Raw genomic sequence first — 21,889 nt, 5'->3', positions numbered from 1 at the left:
CACCACCTAGAGCCCATTCCTAGCCCACCACCATCCCTGATCATCTTCTCCCTCCATCCCTCTTCAAGACAATTATTATCGCCATTATTTTCCAGATCTTAGTTATCAAAGGTTTGATTGCCACGGTCATGGTTGGAAGCTATTGGGTTCACTAGAGAGAAGGGGAGATTAACATGTTTTCGTTGGTCTAGATGGGGATAGAAAGAGAGGGAAAATGTTTATATAAGGATGCATACTTAGTTGTAAAGTAAGATTTGAGTACCGTAAACCCTTTTTTTAGTTGGAATATGTGGATTTGACATTATCTTAAAAAAGGTGCGATATTATTTTAAAAATTGTATAAAATCTACATTGTCCAACTAAATTAAAGAAACAAACCCACTTTTCATGTTTGCTACATCTTCATCAATCTTGCACCATTGCATCTGGTGAGGGTAGTAATGGTTCACGAAACTTCTTCTCTCAAGATGTTCTTCTGTGAAGAATAGGGTTGGGGTACAAGTATGAGAGAGAGAGAGAGAGAGAGAGAGAGAGAGAGAGAGAGCAGGGGAAGAAAGCTTCCGTGAAGAATAGGTCACAAGACAGAAAAATAGAAAAAAAAGAAAAAGGTCTGTCGTGAAGACAAAGAGCATAGGCCAGAGTAGGTAGCGGACGTCTTTCCTCTCTTTTTTCTCCCGCTTGTCTCTTGCCTATTCCATAAAATTCTACTTTCCGTCTCTTTTTTCTCCCGCTTGTCTCTTGCCTATTCCATAAAATTCTAGTTTCCGTCCTAGAGCAGGTTGTGCGTCACTCCAACCCCGATTTGTGTTATATGATTGTGGAAGAGAAGGAGCTACATTGGGTTGGTTGTAAGAGGCTTGGCCGGGGCAGAGGAGGGCTTTCAAGCGGATGTTATTGGAGGAGTCTTTGTGTGGCTTAGTGGGGCAGCTGGTGGTGTAAGATCCCTCGAGGTTAGGGTTAATGCTATGTTTGATAGTTAAAATTGGTCACGCATAGATATAGGGAGCACACTTTTGACGCCCTGAGGAAGCATTTTAGAAGGCGAATTCTCTTCCTGTCTTCCTCTTAGCATAATTTTTTAGTGAGTCTGTTAACTGGTACTAAAATGCTCTAAATTTCAAGGGTTTCAGAACAAACCCATTTCAATGTAGAAAGCATGAAATCTGAATATCCACAAATAGATAGACCAGTTGACAATTGTAATATAAAATTGAATGACACCAAATAATGGGCACAGAGATCAATTTCAAAGGCTCCAAATTCTACCATTCTTTTTTTATTATTTTTCTTTCTGATTCCAAGGTGACAGATTTGTTTAGTTCTAGAACCTCTTATTCCATCTCCATGAGAGATTAGATGCACTAAAATAAATGAATCATAGTAGAATGATAACTATTTAAATTTTAGATCCTCAATTTCTCTCCAAGATGGATTCTGAAAAGTATGCATACCCTAGAAGGAACCTAAACCTTGCCATGAGATACATGAAAATAGGGATTGTATACTGTAAAATCATCTATCTATGGAATAAGGAAGTCAACTAATCCTAACCATCAAATATCAAATAGGACAGTTTAAAGTATGTCGTAGAGTTCAAAAAAAATTTCTTTGAACTTTGAGCCTAATCAATCACACACTCAACATTCCAATTTCAAATCTAACAACTAGAAATGATTGACCTCGTACAAAAGATAAATGGTATATTTCTATAAAAATAGGTTCCTCATTTTAAAAAGAGGTTTCACAAATAGAATCAATGGGATAAGCCTCTTTCTATTCATGTCTGATGCATGCATGGTACACATGCTGCATTTTTTTCAAAAGGAGTACCACTCAATCTATTTTTCTGAAATCACCCACAAGAGAAAAACTTCCATGACAAAATATCGTTAGTTGAATACTTCTTCAAATATGCCACATAAAGTTGAAAAAAAATTAAGCAAAGACATAAGAAATTATAACAAAGGGAATGATCCCTGCCTTGGTGCTTGGTGTGTAAGCACATCCACACATAATTAAAGAACAGAATGCCAGCAATTACTTTTGAGATTACAGAACAGAAAAAAAAAGGGAATAATACCCAATGAATTACACAACTCGGATCCAGCATGTAGCCATGCTACATGCCTGTCTCTCTATTGGGCCGTCTGTACACCCATTCTCTCTCGTAATGCCTCCAATTACACATCTCCGTTCGCAGTTCTCAATGCTTTCCATTGCCCACTGTTTCAGTGATCCATGAACCAACTAAACCAATCAAACTATCACTGATTTCCAAATCTGGCACTGTGTATGAGTTTCTCTCTCTACCTGTATAGAATTCTTTCCACTAGTTTCTCTGTCGATGATTTTGTCTCTCTCTACCTGTTCAAGCTCGCAACAACTGCTTCTGACATGCCAATACCTTTTGACTGGCATAAGGCCCCTCAGAGGTGTCATAGGTAGAAATCCTCCAACCCATGGCGTTTCCTATTAGCTTGACTTCCTCGAGAACAGGCCGCAAGTCCCTGATGTATGCGTACCCACTAGGCCTAAGAATGCGATCCATCTCTAGCAAGATGCTCGATATGTTGCACCTGAGTATGATGACAAGATTTAGAATATGAGCTCTCTCTCTCTCTCTCTCTCTCTCTCTCTCTCTCTCTCGCAAATGAGCTTTACACCACTAGGATTTCACATGCTCAAACCAAGAAATATAAAACAATGAAGCCTGACCTTTTCCGCTCAATGGAGAAGAGGCCATTTGCGTGCAAGAGATCATAGGTTCTGGGATATGTATCAAATGGCTCACACCTGGATATGGAAGTTCCAGCCATTAGTCTAGTGAACAGAAATTTCTTCACATTTTCTATGTTTAGACGTTACAACTAGAATATAGTGGAGGCATCTATAAAGAACATATCCATGACCACCACAGTACGTGGAATTTGGCATTAGTTAGGCTCCAGAAAACATGAACATAAAGGAATGAGAAACAGAGATGGGTTTCTTTCTGCAATTATCCAACCTCAGATGCCTCAAAACATCTCATGTACCAATAAATAAATTGTTCTAAACTGCATGAAGTTAGTTTGTACTCAAGCAACTTCAAAAGACTCTTTAACACTTCCCAATAATTCAAATTTACAAGTCAACAGGATAGGAATTGTAAGTATCCCAAGTTTAGTAAATAGACTGCTAATTAGTAAGTTATGCGATTAGATACAAATATCAACTTTAAAATCCAATCAATTCGATTAGCATCTCAATTCAATAGCATTAGTCTTTAGATTTAATGAGATCAGTTACTAGCAGTCCTCAAAATCCAATGGCCACATCTCTATAGAAAATACAAAACTGCTCTAATATTCTGTGAGTGATGCATGCAACATGCACAGAATTTACACTAGACATGCTTATAATGGAGTAAAAATCGTACAGTTACCGCATCCAAGAACAAATAACTGCATGAGTTACAACTAAGGAAAACAAGTATAGAACAAAACCAAACGAAAATTTAAGTTCATATCCACCCAAGAAACTCAAAATCTCGGCGATTTTAAACATAAGTTATGCAAGATGAAGAACATTATATAGATACTGCATTACAATTGTATTTCAACCAGTCAGCATGAATTACAACCATATAAAACCATAGTAAGTTTTCACATAATAATGTTAAGAAAAAGAAGAAGAACACAACTATGACAACAACAACAGAAACAGCAACAATAAACTAAAAGAAAATACAAAACAAGAAAAGGATGAGAAAAAGCATTAGAATTCACCAATCATGGATAACACCAATAAGTCCTCGATCATAGATAACAGGCAAGGTGTTGGGTCCACTAACAGGAACAACATTCATGACCCAGCAATCCATATGTAGATCATACATTGCTTCTGCAAACCTGGCATATCAAAATATAAATTATTAAGACAACTACTTATATAATGCAAAATGAATGTTTCTCAAGAAGCTAAAAGCATATGACTTTCATATATAGGAAAGCTAAAGCAAATTATAATCCAATGGACAACAAGAAACCATGCCGCATTGGATTATCAGCGTCAGAAGATGGTGGATGGTGATGGAGAGTGAGAAGGACCCAGTAAAACATGACATGACCCCAACGGTCGGTCCAACACTCTCACCTACAGGCATCCAACATTTCAACGACAGTGAGGACCCAATGCACTGGGTTCTCCACTACATTCCTGGGTTATAGTACACTTCCCCGTGGGAAATTTGCAGCCTCTCTCATCTACCATAAACAATATCAAAAAGAGGTCAAATTGTAATATCATCCAAAATTGCAGCAGTCAGTCAAAGTGGGTAGCTTTGCAAAGAGAAGGTAAGACCATACCCTCCAAACCCTGCCCTCATATCCATCACATTTCGAAAATGCAGTTTCTTCCAATGATAAGCTCGTACAAAGCTTGCTATAATATCATTCCAATAACCTGTTTCTGCCTTGAAAAGATCCTTTTTGGACACATAAGCATCCATATTTACAGACTGCAATCGATCTGGAGGACCATGCAAACGTGCAGGCCAAGCTGTTAAATTCCCTCCATACCCAGTCTCAGGCAATCGACTGATGCATCCCTTGAGGTTTACATACCTATAACAATCATTAGGAATATTTATTCTAGGAACCGATCAAATCAGAACAATGTAAATAATGCTGAGAAAACAAGGAATTGTGAACTTCCAAAAGCATTATTTTCAGTAGCCTAGCATGCACAACTATCAGGCAATAATTTGAAGAACGTCCCCAACAACACGTAGCAACCAAATACGTTCAGATATCCAGCTGCTTTTACATCTTATAGCATGTAAGAGAGCAGATTTCTGCAAACCAAAAATGTCACATGACATTTCCAAAAATGTCTCATGACATTTCCAAAAATGTCTCATGACATTTCCAAAAATGTCTCATGACATTTCCAATGTCCCCCTTCAAAGGGGCGGTTCGATATTTGTACATGTAATATCTTTGTGGATTAGTAATAAAATGCGTAGGGTCTCATCATCCCCACTAATTTAACCAAAAACAAACATGTAAGAGAAAGCAGTATGCTTGGGTTACATCTTATAAAATAAGCATGCCCAAGATCTTACATATTAAGCATGCACCCAGGAAGTATAACAGTGGATACTCCAGCAAAGGTGAATGTGAAAATATCTTCATAAATAGGAGATCCACTAATGATGCAAGACATAATTGATGGCCGATGGAAGGCTTGCTCTACATTGTTCATTAGTCAAAAAGAAGAGTGACACCATATTTTCATGGGTGTTTTATTAGAAGATTGCTCAAGCTAATTTTCTGTATGTGATTTATAAGGTTAGTCAGTTCATGACATCTACACAATGGTCACATTAGGTCTCAGGATTATTAGTCATACCAAGACAAGTCTATGCAAAGATCTTGTAAGGTCTTCTTTTTTATGACTCCAACTGAATTTTCATATTGATTTTGATTAGGCTGTCATCCTACTGCCTAAAGAACAAAAGGATTTTAGTTTTATCAACAGAATTTTGCATGTTCCTCAGGTGTTCCCTTCCTTCTTTGAGACCAAAAAGAATATTAGTTTCTAAATCCACTGCTATAATGGAAATAGAACCTTGTTTACAGAATGTACTGAAGATTCTTTGCTTTGTGCACTAAAAGGACGTTGGAGCCCGCTCACTCAACATAAGCGCCATATATTTTGGTTACCCCCTTTGTCATGAGTAGACAGTGCACAATGAAGGTGATTTGTCATTTTAACAAGAAGTTCTACTTCTCATGTAATGAAGGGACACCAAGCCTGTACTGGAGCACAATCTCCATATATTATCCAACAAAATCACCATCATGATACTGCGATTACAATCCTAGGTTCCCAAGCATAAATAGTTTGTTGTCGTCCCGTAATTTGCTATACTTAATATTTGAATCTCAATAAAATTTTGCAGTATATTGTCTGGAAAAAAGTTAGATTATTTCAAGCCATGTCATTGTGCTTTGTACAGGAGCAGGGATGTTAAGATATTTTACTCCTACTCTCCGAGTACCATGAAAATAAAATTCTGTGCATATGCATGTTAAAAGCATGCATATCCCACAATCTTGGTCATACATTAGATCAGCAGCCACCCTTTGAATTATTATTTCTATACGACAATACCCCCTACCATCTATGAGTAGACTCCACGCTCCACCCAAAAGATATGCTCTCTGTCATCTTTTCTTTTAACTTATAAGTAACAGATGACTCATAAAGTTGAAAGCATACATGGAAACTGTTTCTAGAAATTATTTTCGTCTACATTCCAATATCAAGTAGCAAAGCAAGTGAAATAAAGAAATACCAGACACTATCAGGGTCATCATCTGCCTCACATAAGGGAGGCTTAACACCAACATCACGGCTTAGATAACAGCTGTTGTTTCGAGGCTTTTGCCAAATGGCAAGATAGCCCTCCTTCTTCACAAGTTGCCAGCAGATCCGAGCAGTAAGGTCTTCCATCTCTGCACAGCAAAAAGCATCAGGACAACATTTAAACAAATTGAAAAACCAGCTTGATATATTGCAATTGAACGCATCTGATTAAAAAATGAAGTCCAAAGGATTATCTATAGAGAGTCTGGATATATGATTTACCATGAAATGTAGTGATACCAAGTTACAAATTAAAGACAAAAAACTAAGTAGACATACCATCTTGTAAGCCTACATCTCCTGTACAGGAAACCAATGAGCCATGCAGTAACACTAATTTGTGGCAGAAGCTTGGAAAACATTCATAAGAATCCGCCAAGACATGATTCTTTTAGGACCATCGATTAACAAACAAAATATCCTAATTTATTCAATGAATCTCGCCCATGTAAAAGCATTTTAAAGTTCAGCTGCAATAGCTGAAGCTGATGATTGATCATGTTCCTTTTCACTGGAATCTCTTCTGAAACACGCTCCATCAGATGGATGGCCATGACTGTGATTGGTATCAAAAACTATAAACAGCACATCTCCTTCCAGTTTCCACCAAGGAATCTGGGGAGATCATACACTGCCAATGTAGGTCTGCCAATTTTTGGAATAAGTGATAAGCCATTCAGACTTGAAAGCACCGAAACACTGTAAAGAAACAGAAATGAGGAAATTAACAACAAAGATGAAAAGGTAAGTAAGTCACCCCACAATATTAGTTGTCCCTCCCCAATAAGTCAACCAGTCTGCCTAGAAAGGTACCTATTATCAGGCCCATAAAGTTCATCTTAAGTGCTCTCAGGAGGAAAAAGTACAATTTTGTTCAAGCTTTTAGCTGATATGCATGCTGATGAATGCTGCCTCACAACCAGTCGAGATTCAAATTTTGAGAGCCACCATGGAGAGTGGAGAGGCATACAAATCAGAGTTTGCATGAATCAAGTTTACATCATAACCATGGATAAAATCTCTGTCTGTGACTTAGATGAATCGCTAGCCCACTCTCCGACTTAGATGAATTGCTAGCCCACAAAGATCTGACGCTGAAACAAAATTTGAGAGCTACCACGGAGAGTGGAGAGGCATACAAATCAGAGTTCACATGTCTCAAGGTTACATCATAACCATGGATAAAACCAGATTAATTTCAGGGATGACAGGAGGGCTATGTGTTATTATGCAGGTCATTTGTAAAGTCAATGGTAACTCAAGCACAGAGAGTGTGAACCAAAGGACAGTTTAAATTTGGGGATTGGCCATTTCTTGGTATTAGGAGTGGGTCTGATCATGAAAATCATAATATCCCCTCCAAAGTGAAACCTGGCTCAGAAAACATTTCCCTCTTAAGGGAGTGGAACACAAGAGCCCAACTTCTACTCTTTCTGTTTTATTTTTTGATAGTTTACAGTGGTTTTTTGTAGAGGGTGTTGTGTGTGTATTCACTGCAGATATCCTCAGCAAAAAGAGTTGCCTGCATTAGGTTTTGTCAACTACTATGAATATGTTAAAGTTAAAATGAAACCCACAACTTGAACCACTAAAGTAGTCTGAACAATGACACAACAGCCTCACAAAAATAATAATGGGTCTTTCACATACTACACAAAGACTGCTGCAACCCCTCTACAGAAATTACACCTTTGATGATGGGGGGCTAATACTGTTGAGGACTTCGTGTCTCCTATAAAAGCACAGCAGTGCTAACAGTTTCAGAGCAGACAGTTCTAGCCTTGTGTCAGGTTATGAGGAATAAAAACGATCAGTTGTCCAACTTACTCTCCCAGCTTCTATAATCTAGTGGTTCAGTCCTCCCCCATGAACTCTGTCAATTGTTATTAGGCAAGTCAAATATGAAATCATAACAAAGGAAAATGAGGTAAGTCCAGGGGTAAGGGGCAAATATAGAGGGAAATAATGTTTACGCAGCCAGGAGCCAGGCAGCAATTAAGGAGAGACAACTTTTAGAACAAAGGGAAGACGTCAAGATCGCCTGGGATATTACAGGATCCTTGTAGCATTAATTCAAGGGATGAGTACACATTATTTGCTGATAATATATATGAACTATTTCTTTGCTTCTTTTTTTCTATTTTCTTTTTTTACGGTTTATAATCAAAATCAAGTTAGTGTTTTACATCAAACATATCTCCACATTACTTAAACCATAAAAAGGCAGCTTATTCTCCTTAAGTCACAGAGAACCAAAATAAGGTTCTTTTCAGCGTAGTTCTCCCATATTCTCTAATTCAATTCCACTTCTTTCAGCCATTCTATTAACAAACGACCAGATATCATCTCTGTTTTTGTAAAAATAAAAATAATAAAATAATAATAATAATAATAATAAAAAGAGAGAGAGAGAAAAGACCACATATCATCTCTGTTTTAGTAACAAATTTGGTTTGAGAGGTTCTATACATTCGATACATGAGTTTTCTTTTAATTCCCAAACAATAAAGTGCGATAAACAGAGCCGACACAAAATAAAGAAAATGCACAAACCTACATGCAGTATCTCAATTTAGCACTTAATGATGGCAAAATGGTAAAAAAAGATTGTGTGACCTAATGAAACACGAAACTAATGACATGAACAAATTTAAGATGGTAACCAATATATTGATATTCCTTAACACCTAGGTTCTAAATGATTACCTTTCCATGCTTCTTGCAAATTCTCTTCGTGTTTATATACTGGTTGTGCTGCCCAAGCAAAGTAGCCTCCAGCCCTCAGCATTCTATCTACTTCAACAAGTAAAATTCCATCTGCACCAAATGCCAAAAAGCATGCAATTTTGAGGACCATTAACCACATCAGTATTCCCATTAAGTAACAAAGTCCCATTACAATTTTACACAAGTATGCTTCCAATGGACAACAGATATGTGTGTGCCAAAAAGCATGCAGTTTTAAAGACCATTAGCCACATCAGTATTCCCATTAAGTAACAAAGTCCCTTTACAATTTAATTATGAATAACTCATGCAAGGATGAACATATTGCAGTTCACACAAGTATGCTTCCAATGGACAACAGATTTGGGTGTGGATGGAAGAAGCCACACTCTTAGAAAAAGAAAAACGAAAACCCCTGCAATCTGTCTCAGAGAAAGAGAAGACGAAGTCAAAGAGAGGTGAACGGTTTACAGAGAGGGGGTTGAATACCAGGGAGAGATGAAGTTGTGTGTGTGTGCGAGAGAGAGAGAGAGAGAGATAGAGATTCGTTAAGTTTCGGTGATTTACACAATTTTCAATGAATTTCAGCAAGTTTGAGAATAAAAATTGCAGCTAAACAACCCTCAACCACATTTCAATTGCTTCAACTACAAATCAGTTTTAATGTAGTTTAGCACATGGCGATCTACTATTAAAGAAAAATACTGATTGATTTTAGTTTGCAGCCAAACATACACTTAAACTGAAACATGGTCCTTTGAACAATCAATTGTTCGTCATGAACTTTTCCCCTTTTTCCCTAAGGAAATTTTTTTTAAAAAAAGCAAGGATAAAAGCATTACATCCCTCAAACAACCATTTATATTTCAATTAATAATAATTAAATTTTATCTTTTGAAATTTCATTCAATGTGAATCTATTGATAACATCTAATTTACTGTGTGTCACATGGTACCTTTTTTTTTTTACGAAAAATAATGTTTAAGTAGTTAAGCTCAAAAGCAAAACCATACAGCACCATTTTCCCTCCACCCCAAAATGAAACCATCATAATTGTGGTTGCCCATGGTTGTGAGTTGGCTTGTCAAAGTAATAGAAACTGTAACCATAGGTTTAGGGTTATCATTGAAATCTCCAGCAGCGGTTGACATAAGTGAAATTGGCAGGAATGACCCAAGGAATGCATGGTCAGGTTGGCAGGGCAATAACAAGTCTGGTGGCTCCCATACCTACCCACTATACACATCACCTTTTTTTTTTAAAATGAGTTAAGCCAAGCTCTCCAAATTACATGACAGTGCCTAAAATAGAAGATCGCAAACCACATGAATCTGACACATCATCTTACTTCCTCCAATTCATCTTTGACAGGATTCTTGAGGATCCATGGACATGGATTGAATGGACTCCTTACCAATAATGTTGGCTGACTCAGATGATTCAACATAGCCATCTCAGCACCACTGTCATCATCCATATAGAAATTATCCCAGCGGCCATCTCAAGTGTTTGCACAGTTCCTTCTTGAGTGTCTCGAGAGAATCTACAACTTCTTAGGTTCGGTTATTCCAAGCTCCTTTCATTTCATTTGTAGGTGAGAATGTATCAGTATTTCCAGACCATTAGCAAAGATACAAGGTAACACATGAAATGGTCTATACTTAAACTCTACAAGTACAATCAACTAAACCATATCTACTCATATAGCTATGTGAACTTCAACACATACATGAAAAATTTGAACAGGCCTAATTTAGCCCATCTGCAGCACAATAGCAGGGTGGCATCGAGATATAAAGAGGAAAAGGAAACCCGTACCATCACGGGTCCAGTTGATTCGACATCGTGAGCAATGTATCAAGTCAAAAGCCTGGCTTGGATACAATAGTCGACGTGTGGCAAAGACAGACACCATAGCAGGAACACCACGTTCAAGGGCAAATTGAATCTGATTCTCATGGACATCTTTTGGTGCAATTGACATGGTTATCACATTTCGTGCAAGCAGAAAAGCGCCAAAGCTTGCAACCCCACACCCGACATCCAAGGCAACTCTTGTATGAGAGCCAAATGCTATTTCTGGAACCATCTGTATGTTTGCGTAACGAAAGTTCAGAACTCAAACAAGGTCAAATGTCATGTGTAATAAACAGCATATCCTTTGTTTTCTCTATTTTCTATTTTGTTATGAACTTAACCTCTTGCCTTTTCCTTTTTTGCCAAAGTTGAACAAATTTTAGGGTAAACAAATATATTATTTTCCCTTATCAAGACAAACTCAGGAAAGGTCATTAAAAACCTGAGAGATCTGACCCAAGTACTGATCTGCTCCATGGATAAATTGGGTTCCTCCTCCGGGAAATTTGAATTTATCTTTATCTCGAGAAATCCAATTCTGCCCTCCTTTGTCTTCAACAAGCCGTGTATGTGGTACATTGCTGAACCATACCTAGATGACAACCCAAAATCAGCATATGAACTTCAAGCAATGAGAACAGTAGCTTCAATGACAAATATTCAGAATTTAAATTTCAATTAAATACCAATTAGGTAAATGAAGATTCATACCAATAACAGAAAGCCCATGCGAAACAATAAAGATGAATAAAATTTTAGACAGGAGATGATAGTAACAGCACAGAAATACTAAGTTCGCTCTTTAAAAAAAATAGTAAGTGAGAAAACTTCACCACGAAAAATAAAAATTTGAGGGCCATTGTTTGACAAACAACAGAGTCGATGTACATTATGAATTAATTCAGAAGATCATGTAGGTAAAGCTGTGGAAGTTGCAATACAATTGTTCCATGCATCAATGAGAAAAGATGATGCGCTCTTTCAAGTCATGCATTTATAACCCCAGGTTCACAGCAATTATGGCCACAATTGCTTCTTATTTTCTTTTTGAAATCCTTGTTTTGTAAATATTGTTGCTAATAGTGTGCTTCACATTTTTCGGAAATTCATATTTAAAAAATAATTCTAATTTATTATTATATAATGGATCGTTTATTTCATCACTCGTAGGAAAAGGAACCAAAGGCAGTAAAAAATACTGCAGCAAACCCAACCACCGGATACTAAGAGAAAAATAAAAAAATAAAAAACAAAGCCTATGTCTTACGACCATGAGAGAGAGAGAGAAATCACCTTTGCTGATAGGACCCACATTGCCCCAACTTCCAAGTAACATGAAACGACGAGCACATTTAAAACTTAATTGAACAAAAATAAATAAGAACAACATGTAAAGATGTTGTTCCCAACCCAAAGAAGAAGATGCACAACCACTGTAGAAAAAATTTGAACTAGGAAATTTTTTTCACAATAAAAAATGAATTTAGTAACACACTTGGCTCCTTAGTTGAATAGTGTAAGTACGATATTGATTTCCTAAGTACGAAGGCGTCCAAAAACTACTACTGATCACCATCAAACTTTACTAGATTCTATAATTCCATTTTGTAAACAGAAGTTGGCCATGTTACCAAGCAAACCACCTCTACGGCCTTAGTCAATTGTGCACTGTAAAACCAAATCGCAAATTATCCGTTAAAGAGAGAAGAAGTACACGAAAATTAGAAAGAAAACAAATTAAATACCTGGTCTCGACTTTTTGGCCATGGAATGGGGGTCCTATAATCCTTTGGTGCTGGAACCAAGCAATCCAAACCTTTCCCCTTCTCTGGGCAATGCCTCTCATATTTCTCCCCCTTCTCTGTGGAATTAAGCTTCTTAATGGCCTCAACATTGTCCAAACAAGGAATGTACTCTCTCATACTGATATCGCAGAGTTTAAAATTCTTCACTGCAACCAAACCAGAACCACCGTCAATCTCTATATCTCTGGTCTCATTTTCCCAATCCTTAACCAGATCTGGATCAAAATCCCCCACATCAAAGTTATCCGTCATTGTTCCACTTTCATCAACCACTCCATAAGTTTCAGGAGACATTGGAGGAGGCGGAGGAGGGCGTGAAAGAGGAGGAGGAGGATATGGTGGTGGATCTTGTTGAATTTTCGCAGGTTTTGGACTTGAATCGTTCTCTGTGAAGTTCGAAATTAGAGCTGAAACGTTTAGGGTTAGGTTTGAGTTCTTGGAAATGGAGATGGATGGTGGTTTCTGAGAATTTGCAGAGAAGAACACCAGTTGTTGATAGCCATCGGACCAGTGCTTTCCAATGAAGAAGAACGAGAGAGAAGCAAGAATTAGGGCAGAAAATTTCAGAAGAGAGGGGAAATGGACGAGTTCTCCATAGCCAAAAGCCTTCATAGTTACAGAGCTCTCACCCACTGTAATGAGAAACTGGCGGTATGTCTCTCACTTCTATGGCAGAACCACGCTGCCTTTATGTATGACATGTGTTTAGGATAAACAACCCATGACATTTTAATGAAGGACGAGTTTGTCCATATTCATAAAAAAGACGAAAAGTCCCTTAGAATGTTCCCCTAAGACCCTGAGCACTCGTCTTGGCGTGGATCGAAGTAAAAAAAAACGACAATTTCGTACATAGCTCTAATTCTTCATCTTATCTTACATTATATTTTTTTATTATTTTTCTTTCAAATGGCATAAAAAATCTTTTAAGTATTTCATCATACCCTATTATTTCTTTTCTCTTACATTAATTCACTTTTGGCCACAAAAACTACTCCCAACAAATTATTTTATTTCATCTTAATACAAAAACTTTTTTTAACTTATTGGAAATAAAAGTGTTGGAAATAAATAAGATAGAATAAAACAATTTGTTGGGGCTAATTTTTGTAACCAAAAGTAAATAAACATAAGAGAGAAAAGATAAAGGGATATGGTGAAATACTTTGGAATTTTTTTAGGCTGTCTTAAAAAAAAAAAAAAGAATGAGAGTCTACCGTGAAATCAGACGAGGAATCAAAGGTCTATATGAAGTTTTCCCTAAAAAAAATTCAACAAGCGGTTTTCGTTCCATAAACCATAGAGCTAACCAACAATATCATTATTATATTGTATTATAATATTATGTATTAGGTAGATCGTCAATGTAAAAGTTTATCAAAATTTATAATGAATCTCAAAGCAGACTATGATTTGTGTAGCTGACCCCAATTAGTTGGAAAAAAAACTTTGATGATGATAATATTGTATTATATATTATAGTTTGTATAAAGTGTAAATCTTAAACAAAGCAAGGCTTATTTCTAAAAAGATACAGTTAGCATGCGACCAGTCCGCATATTGTAGAAATACCGGCTTAGTAATAAATATATTTTTAGAATATAATTTGATCCTAAGTTTTAGATAAAACATAATCTTTAACATGGAGATCATGAATATGAAAAAATAATAATAATTATAAATAATAATTATATTAAGAAAATATTTGAATCGTTAGTTACTATTGTTTTTAGATGAACCACCTATTTGCATCCATCTTTAAGATGGATGCTTTATACCTCTAGATCGTATATTGTAGAAATGTGGTCCAGCCCGTATGAAATAATTGTTCATTTCTAAATCATGCTAGAAGATGTAGTTTGGGTGTCAAAAACACCTACGATGCCCTAAAAAGTTATTTCACACCTAATTATGGTTTAGATCCAGTAGATCTACAAGCATTCAAAAGTTTAAAAAATGGACGGTCTAGATAATATGTCTCGAGATGTACTATTTGAGGACTTGAAATCTATTTTTTTAGTATCCATACATCTCAAGATCAAGATGATCAATTGTAGGATTTTTCAACATCGTAACAACATTCTCGGATGGAATTTTTAGGTCCACCTTTCGTTTGTAGTATAAGGTTGACACCTTATATATATATAATAGAAACCTCTTTACAGTTGTTTGTATAGATTTATTTTTTATTTATCATCCAATTTTAATTTGGCATGCGATTGGGGCGACAATGTCACATTAGAATTAGATATGTTCATTAACTCCAATTAAGTGTGTAAAACTCTTCTAAAATTGTCGGATCCCATAAAAAAACTCTTCTAAAATTATTCAATACTAAGTAGTTGTATTTTCATAGTTTAGAAACCGTGGCATTATTTACATTTTCCATTTTGTTGATATGAATAGTTTGGGTCGTGAAGAAGGGGAGTTAGTCGTCACATGGCATAGTTTGGCATGTAGTATGTCCCTATCTCTCTCACTATCAATGTCATATCAATTGATTGCATGGTGATAAATTAATGAAATTTTGCTGCCACAAATTGTAGGACACATTTTGAATAGTGGCATAAGGCTAGGTATTCAAGGTGGCATGGCGCGATAATATGACTTTTTGATTTTTATTCTTATTACGGGTCTCCATTAAACTACCTAAAAAAAGAAAAAAGTTTGTTGAAACTCTTAATTACAAGGGCGATGGTCAAATCCCTCTGGTCAATGTCAGATCGAAATTCTAAAGTTTTGCAACCTTAGTTACTTATCTACTCGAACTGGAGCCAGAACAATTTTTTGTAAAATTTTTTTGGGTAAGTCACTAGGGAAGACAGGCCCTACCCGTTTTTCAAATAAATCGGGAGTTAGCCTTTTGAAGGTGTCAATAAATGGTGTCAGTGGATCGAAGACCACAACGTGGTAAGTATAGGGGTGCTACCACCATAACTCAGCCGCTTTCCCAACAGTTGAAGAATAAAATTGTGTTATTTTTAAGACATTGGTTTTCAACATCAAAATTCTTTTGAATTTGTTCAAGAAATCATAGAAATCTGCAACATTTGCACTCAGATTTTAGGAGATAATGTTTACACGAAGGACCCAATTTTTATGCGGCCAAGTCCGCATATCTAGAAATGCAAGCCTCTTAATAAATCTTTTTTTTAGACGGATTTGAATATTTAATTTTTAAAGACATGTAATCTCTAACATAGAGATCATGAATATGAAAAAATAAATAAATTTTAAAACCTAGAAATAATAATTCTAGTAATAAAACATTTGGACAGTTAGTTTCCATTGTTTTTAGATCGAACACCTACTGGCATCCATCTTTAAGATCGAAGCTTTACACTTTCTGGACCACATATGTAGAAATGCAGTCCAGGGCGCATGAAACATTTTTGAAAAACTACAAATAAACCCCAAGAAGGGGCTTCCTATACAACTTACCCCCAACCAAGGCTTGTGATCACTTTTTACCCCAAATATACTTTGTTAACAAATACCCCCCAACCACAAAAAATAAATAAAAGAAAGATTAAACTAACCTCCCTTGACTTTTACCTTGGCCTCTCTCTCCTCTTTTCTTGGATAAAATCCTGTTTGAAAGATCCTTATGGCGGTCTGACACTTTTGTTCCTAGACAAATATGTGGTCCGACAAATCTATAAGGCGGTCCGACACATGCAGTTCCAAAGATCTATAAAGAGGTCTGGCAAACACTTTTTTTAGTTTAGTTGGGTTCGGCAATTGGTACATAGCGGTTTGAAAACCCATGTAGCTTTTAGTACTATGTGTAATCTCACATGAACATCCGACCAAAATAAATTTTTTATATACAGAAAAAGGTATTTTTGTTAACAAAAATATGCATTTCCTTAATCTGCCGGTATTTACTAAGAAAGTATATTTTACGGTAAGAAGTGAGAAAAAAAATTAGATACGGATAAGGTACCTAAAATGTTTGTTCTTGGGGGTTACTTGTAATTTTCGAACCAATTTCTTCGCACAAACTACTTACAAAGTATTACGAGGTGGGACCATGGTGTGATAACCGAAAAGTGGCCCCTTTCAGTCTTTAAGTTAAAGTTAGGGGTAATTTGGTTAAAGTTTTTTATTCTTTTGTCTTTGTGCAGGGGAACTGAGAGTGTGCACGTGCAAATAACGGCACGTGTAATGGATAGGTAGACACATCGTGGAGATCTAGCGGTGGAACCGATGCGTCGGGCGCTGGTCGAGATCTCAGTACACGCCACGTGGACAGTTAAAGTCTTTATTGCTGCACTCGCTTCAAATAAATCACAACCGTCAAATAATCAATTTGAAAACATGCTACATGTGTGGAAGGTGCCCTAACTCTGGTTCAAGTGCCACCATCTGCCGTTGATCACTACAATCGCCCGGTGCAGGTGAGCAGCTGTTTCGCTGGCAGACGGGTTTATAACGGCAGCTCTTCACGGCCATCGGTATGTAATATAAACGGTAGATTGCCAGTCTAGAGTATAATTACGTGTACCCATGCTTAGCTGGCTTCTCGAAGGCCAATGAATTTGGACCACCTATATTAAGATGACTTAATAATAAACAGAACTGCGGGTGCATGCACTTGGGACCTGGACTTTATCACGGTTACGGCGGCTGCCATATCAAAGAACTTGTTAGTAAAATAACGAAAGGTTAAGGGCAAAACAATAAAAAATAAAAATAAAAGTAAATATGGGAGAACAAGGAATAGGGTTTGGGCTAAAGTTTAGGTGAAGTTTTAACAGAACTGCATCTCAAGTTCGATTCCTACCGCTAAACTAGTCGAAAGAAATAGTAATTTGGTATGCCAAGGTTAATAGAAAGGTTTTGTAAAATTTAATAAGGAAAATGGTTTGGGAGGGTTGCAGCTCTATTAAAATAAGTATTACTTCACCTCACAACTCATAAAAAATTACAAATCAAGCATTATAAAACTTTTACAATCGATCACCTCGGCTTGAACATTATGGTTGTGAAAAAAATTTAGGATTTTAAGCTATAAATATGGTGTATATTGTAACCAGTTATCTAGACCGTCTATTTCACCTTAAAAATAAGTATTCATAAATCCACAAAGTCTACACCATTTTTTGAGTTTCAAATTTATTGTCGATGTTGAAAATTGATTTTAGATCCATGCCTAGGCCTTATAGAAACTTCATCCTTTTTATAAAGAAAAAAATTTAAATAAGGTTGCAAACCTTGTACTATAAACGTAAGGTACACATCAAAAATCCATTAGAATATAGTGATTTAAAGTTGGAAAACCATCATTTCAACCTTGAGATATATGGATATAAAGAAAAAGAAAAGAATTTAAAATCCAAAAAGTAACGCATCTTGTAACACATATTGACTATGTATTTTCAAGTGTGATATGCATTGTTTTCAGATTGTTAAAATTCATAATTAAAGTTGAACATAGATTTTTCAAGCCATCATAAGGTTTCAGACGCTAAACTATATCTTCAAGCAAGATTTAGAGGTGTGCTTTACTTGTATAATATAAGGTGGGCATTTTATACAAACCTCACTATTTTATAAAGTTAAATTCTTGAAAAATTATCACATATATCCCTCATAGTTGCCCATATTTCAAATTTACCTTTATTTTTTGTTTAATATATCTATATCAATTTCTAGTTTTTTTTTTTTATAAAATAAGTTTTTACCCCCGTAAAAACTCTATTAGAGCAGTGGCGCTCGAACCCTTAGACCACAAAGAAGTCTATAAACCATCACATACCTGCTATGTCTGTGACAGTCGCCACGGCTCTATTAGAGTCGGCTCGAAGGATTGCTAGAACCCTTCGGCCCGGCTTCATGGTGCTCCAAGAAGCATATAACTGTCACTGACAATAATCACAGACATAGCAGGTCTGTGTAATTTAAAACATTTGTAAAAGCCATGATCATATGTAAAAATAGGAGTGATGGCACTGGCATGGAGAGGGAGAGGGAGAGGGGCAATGGTAGCTGGGACAGAGAAGGGTGATGGCAGTTCATGAGAGGAAGAGGGGCGAGGGTTTGTTTAAAAAGCGGCATGGATGTAATAGATCCATGGCGGGGTAAAAGTGCCATTTATGCAAAATTCACTAAAAAACGGGCAGAGGTGTAAGCACAAAATAAAGGGCACAGTAGGGATATATTTCATAATTTACCTAATAATTATATGTGAAAAAGTTTCAAGCTCTTGCAAGAGCGTACTACCCATTTGCTCCCTCGGGTTAAACTGAAGCGAGGAATAATTTTTGGGAATGCAATATTCAAAAACCACAGACCAACCTCAAAGGGAAAAAAAGAAATTGCACTCTATGCATCCAAATAAAGTAATGTCCCAAGATTGAATAAGAACCGTCCAATATTTAAAGGGAAATATCTAAATGTTCAATAACTCAAAATCCTTGAAGATAATAATAAAGTGATACTTAGATAGATCCTAAAACTTAAGGTCAAAAATAAATAAATAAATAAAATCTTAAGTATATTTTGCCCAAGGGAGGTCTTGTACAATATGCTTATCGGGGAGTATGCTATACTCGCTATTCTTTTATAAAAGTGAATCGTATTGATTAGTTGATACTCGATGCAGTTTCTAAAAGTGACAATGTGGATTTCTGTTGGGTTGGTACTTTCACCAAATGGTACACCCTCATAGCGAGTATGTGTTATTATATTGGTACATGATGCCTAATTATAAGTGCATAATATTATTAACAACTAATTTTAGAAAGGAAAATGTTTTGATAGGCTACAAGCCTATCTAGTAAAGCCACACCTAAAAAACTATCTAAAATTACAGTTCTTACTTAAGAAAACCTTCAAATGGATCATCTTGGCCTTGAGCGTTATAGTTGTGAAGAAAAATTGGGATTTCAAACCCTAAAAATAATGTATATTGTGACACATTATATAGACAATTTGTTTCAACCTAAACATAAGTATTCAAGAATCCACAAGATTTGAACCATTTTGAGCTTCAAATTTTATACTCAGTATTGGAAATTGATTTTAGAGCCATCATAGAGATTTCCATTGCCCATTTTGTTTTCATAAACCTTAGGCCTTATAGAAATTGCATCTTTTTAGGAATATAATGCAAATGTGAATGTTAAAACCTGCATAATTTTTTTAAACTCGTTCCTTATCCCCACTTTCTCTCTTTTTTTTTTTTTATAACTTAAAAAGTATTTGTTAAGGAGTCATTATAACGAAAAATAAATAATGCAAATATAAAAATGAAATATCATCAAATGAACAAAGAATTATAGGCATTACTAAGGTAGAATAGGTGTTTGACTTCTAACAATTTGTTTGCATACTCTTGGTTCTCATCGAGTTTCCGCATGTTACCAATTGGAAGTTTTGATAACCTCTCAAGGTGACATTGTCAAAAATGAGAAGTGCACACTTCCATTCCCCCTAGAAATGCAAGCTTCTCACTGAATGAGAAGTACTCACTTCTCATATTAACTCTCCCCTTCTTTCACTTTCTTAATTTTTTTTACCTTTTTAAATCATGCTAATATGAAAGTTTGAAGGTGACTTTGCCTCTTCAGGGCGCATTTATATAAAACATAAAACCACAATTTATTATATAAAAATAATAATAGAATGCCCCTAAAATTTTAGGGGTGTTTTGGTTATTTTATTTTTGAATTATTTTTCATATATTTTTTATTTCATATATTTTTTTACAATTGTGTTGGTGAGAAGTTAGGTAATCAAACTGCTATCTCATTATGATGTATAAAAATAAAATAAAATGGAAGATATGCGCCAAAAAATTACTCATTTCCCAATCTCTAGGTTTTGGAAACTTATAGGTTTATCAAACAAAGGTTTCCATAGTCTGTTAAAATTCTAAACAAGTTATTAAACACGGTATTTTCCATATCCATATACAATTTTCTAGCTTTCAGACTAAAAAACTTCCCTAATTTACAATTTCCAATTGTCAAACACACCCAAAAGATCTCTAAGAGAGTAAGCAATAATCGTACAATCTCTCAAGGAGACCAAGTTTAGAATTATAGTATTTATCTCTGAGTATACTCAATAAATTAATCTTTGTCTCTAAATCCAAATAATTCCTAGTTCTTTCTCTAACTCCAACTAATTCCTAACTTTTTGGTACAGCAAAAGTAAAATTTAACATGTCATTGTTTCCTAGACTATTAATATCTTATCTTAAGCCTCTGTTAATTTTTAAAATATTTATATTTTAAAATATTAATAGGTATCATAATAGATGTTCCAATAGATAATTCATGAAATAGTCGAAGTATTCTAGTGCTTTCTATTGGTAAAAATTAGTCAAAATAAAATTAAAACAAAAATATATAAATGAATAAAATTTACAATTTCTCCCCACAACTCATTCTTTCCTTCAATTTTCCTAAAATCTCTTTGTAGGAGAATAAGTTTTAGAATTTATATATCGATCACTAAGGACATTGGAGAAATTTATCTCCGTCCACAATTCCAACCAACTGCTAAATTTTCTAGCCCAAAAGTTGAGAGAGATTCAAAACTTTCACATAATGTCAAATCACTGATAGGAAATCATAATTTTTATGAGGTAAAGTGCAGATAAAAAATCCCCTAGAAGAGAATATTCTTATGTTGGAAAACTTTCTAATTTGATCATCTCAACTTCAAGATGTATGGGTATGAAGAAAAAAAACGAACTTCAAATACTAAAATAGTACATCCTTGTAACAAATCATCTGGATTATCTATTATCAAGATTTTCAAATGTTTATAGACCTGCTTGATTTTTACCATTTTTAGAATTTTAAATTTCATAACTAAGTCTAGAAAATAGAGCCATCCAATGGTTTAAAAAACGGATCGGTGACCCGGATCGGGCTCCCAAAAAACCGATCCTGATCGGCGAATCGGCGATCCGGATCAGGAATCGGGTGAATCGGTCAGAATAAAGCTTAAAAAAAATCCGAAAAAATTATTAAAATTCATTATAAATATTGTTTTTTAAGAATTCAATAAGAAATGAGGGTACTCCATAAGGAATTTTCATGTTTTTGAATGAATATGCGAATATTGATATGTT

General features: G+C 35.6%; 1 protein-coding gene across 3 annotated transcripts; it reads right to left on the bottom strand.

The window, feature by feature from the left end:
• Window positions 1-1,871: 1,871 nt before the first annotated feature.
• Window positions 1,872-13,429, bottom strand: LOC18436276 (S-adenosyl-L-methionine-dependent methyltransferases superfamily protein). 3 transcript variants are annotated; one of them, XR_016060446.1, is made up of 10 exons: window positions 12,742-13,429; window positions 11,439-11,588; window positions 10,958-11,228; window positions 10,554-10,715; window positions 9,118-9,228; window positions 6,341-6,500; window positions 4,347-4,604; window positions 3,768-3,890; window positions 2,716-2,793; window positions 1,872-2,576 (listed from the first exon to the last, which is right to left on the bottom strand). XR_016060446.1 is itself a non-coding variant. In XM_006846298.4 (9 exons), exons 1-9 carry the CDS (start codon window positions 13,411-13,413, stop codon window positions 2,369-2,371), a joined length of 2,031 nt encoding a protein of 676 aa, XP_006846361.1. In that variant the 5' UTR covers window positions 13,414-13,429; the 3' UTR covers window positions 1,872-2,368. The 3 variants fall into 3 exon arrangements, 2 of the variants coding, with proteins under 2 accessions (XP_006846361.1, XP_088729595.1); XM_006846298.4 differs by lacking the exon at window positions 10,554-10,715; XM_088873469.1 differs by lacking the exons at window positions 10,958-11,228; window positions 11,439-11,588; window positions 12,742-13,429.
• Window positions 13,430-21,889: the final 8,460 nt, after the last annotated feature.

The sequence above is a fragment of the Amborella trichopoda genome, chromosome 8, assembly GCF_054954075.1.
Source record: "Amborella trichopoda isolate Santa Cruz 75 chromosome 8, AtrichopodaSantaCruz75HAP2 v2.0, whole genome shotgun sequence".
Lineage (NCBI taxonomy): Eukaryota > Viridiplantae > Streptophyta > Magnoliopsida > Amborellales > Amborellaceae > Amborella > Amborella trichopoda.
This window is presented reverse-complemented; position numbering and strand designations above follow the sequence as displayed.

What these genes read in the sequence shown, in the direction of transcription:
- LOC18436276 (XM_006846298.4), bottom strand. Translation starts at nt 13,413, where the DNA reads ATGAAGGCTTTTGGCTATGGAGAACTCGTCCATTTCCCCTCTCTTCTG. An exon ending in TTTGCAAGAAGCATGGAAAG is followed by an intron (nt 6,501 to 9,117) that starts GTAATCATTTAG and finishes TTTGCTGTGCAG; the next exon opens with AGATGGAAGACCTTACTGCT. An exon ending in TTCTCCATTGAGCGGAAAAG is followed by an intron (nt 2,577 to 2,715) that starts GTCAGGCTTCAT and finishes CATCATACTCAG; the next exon opens with GTGCAACATATCGAGCATCT.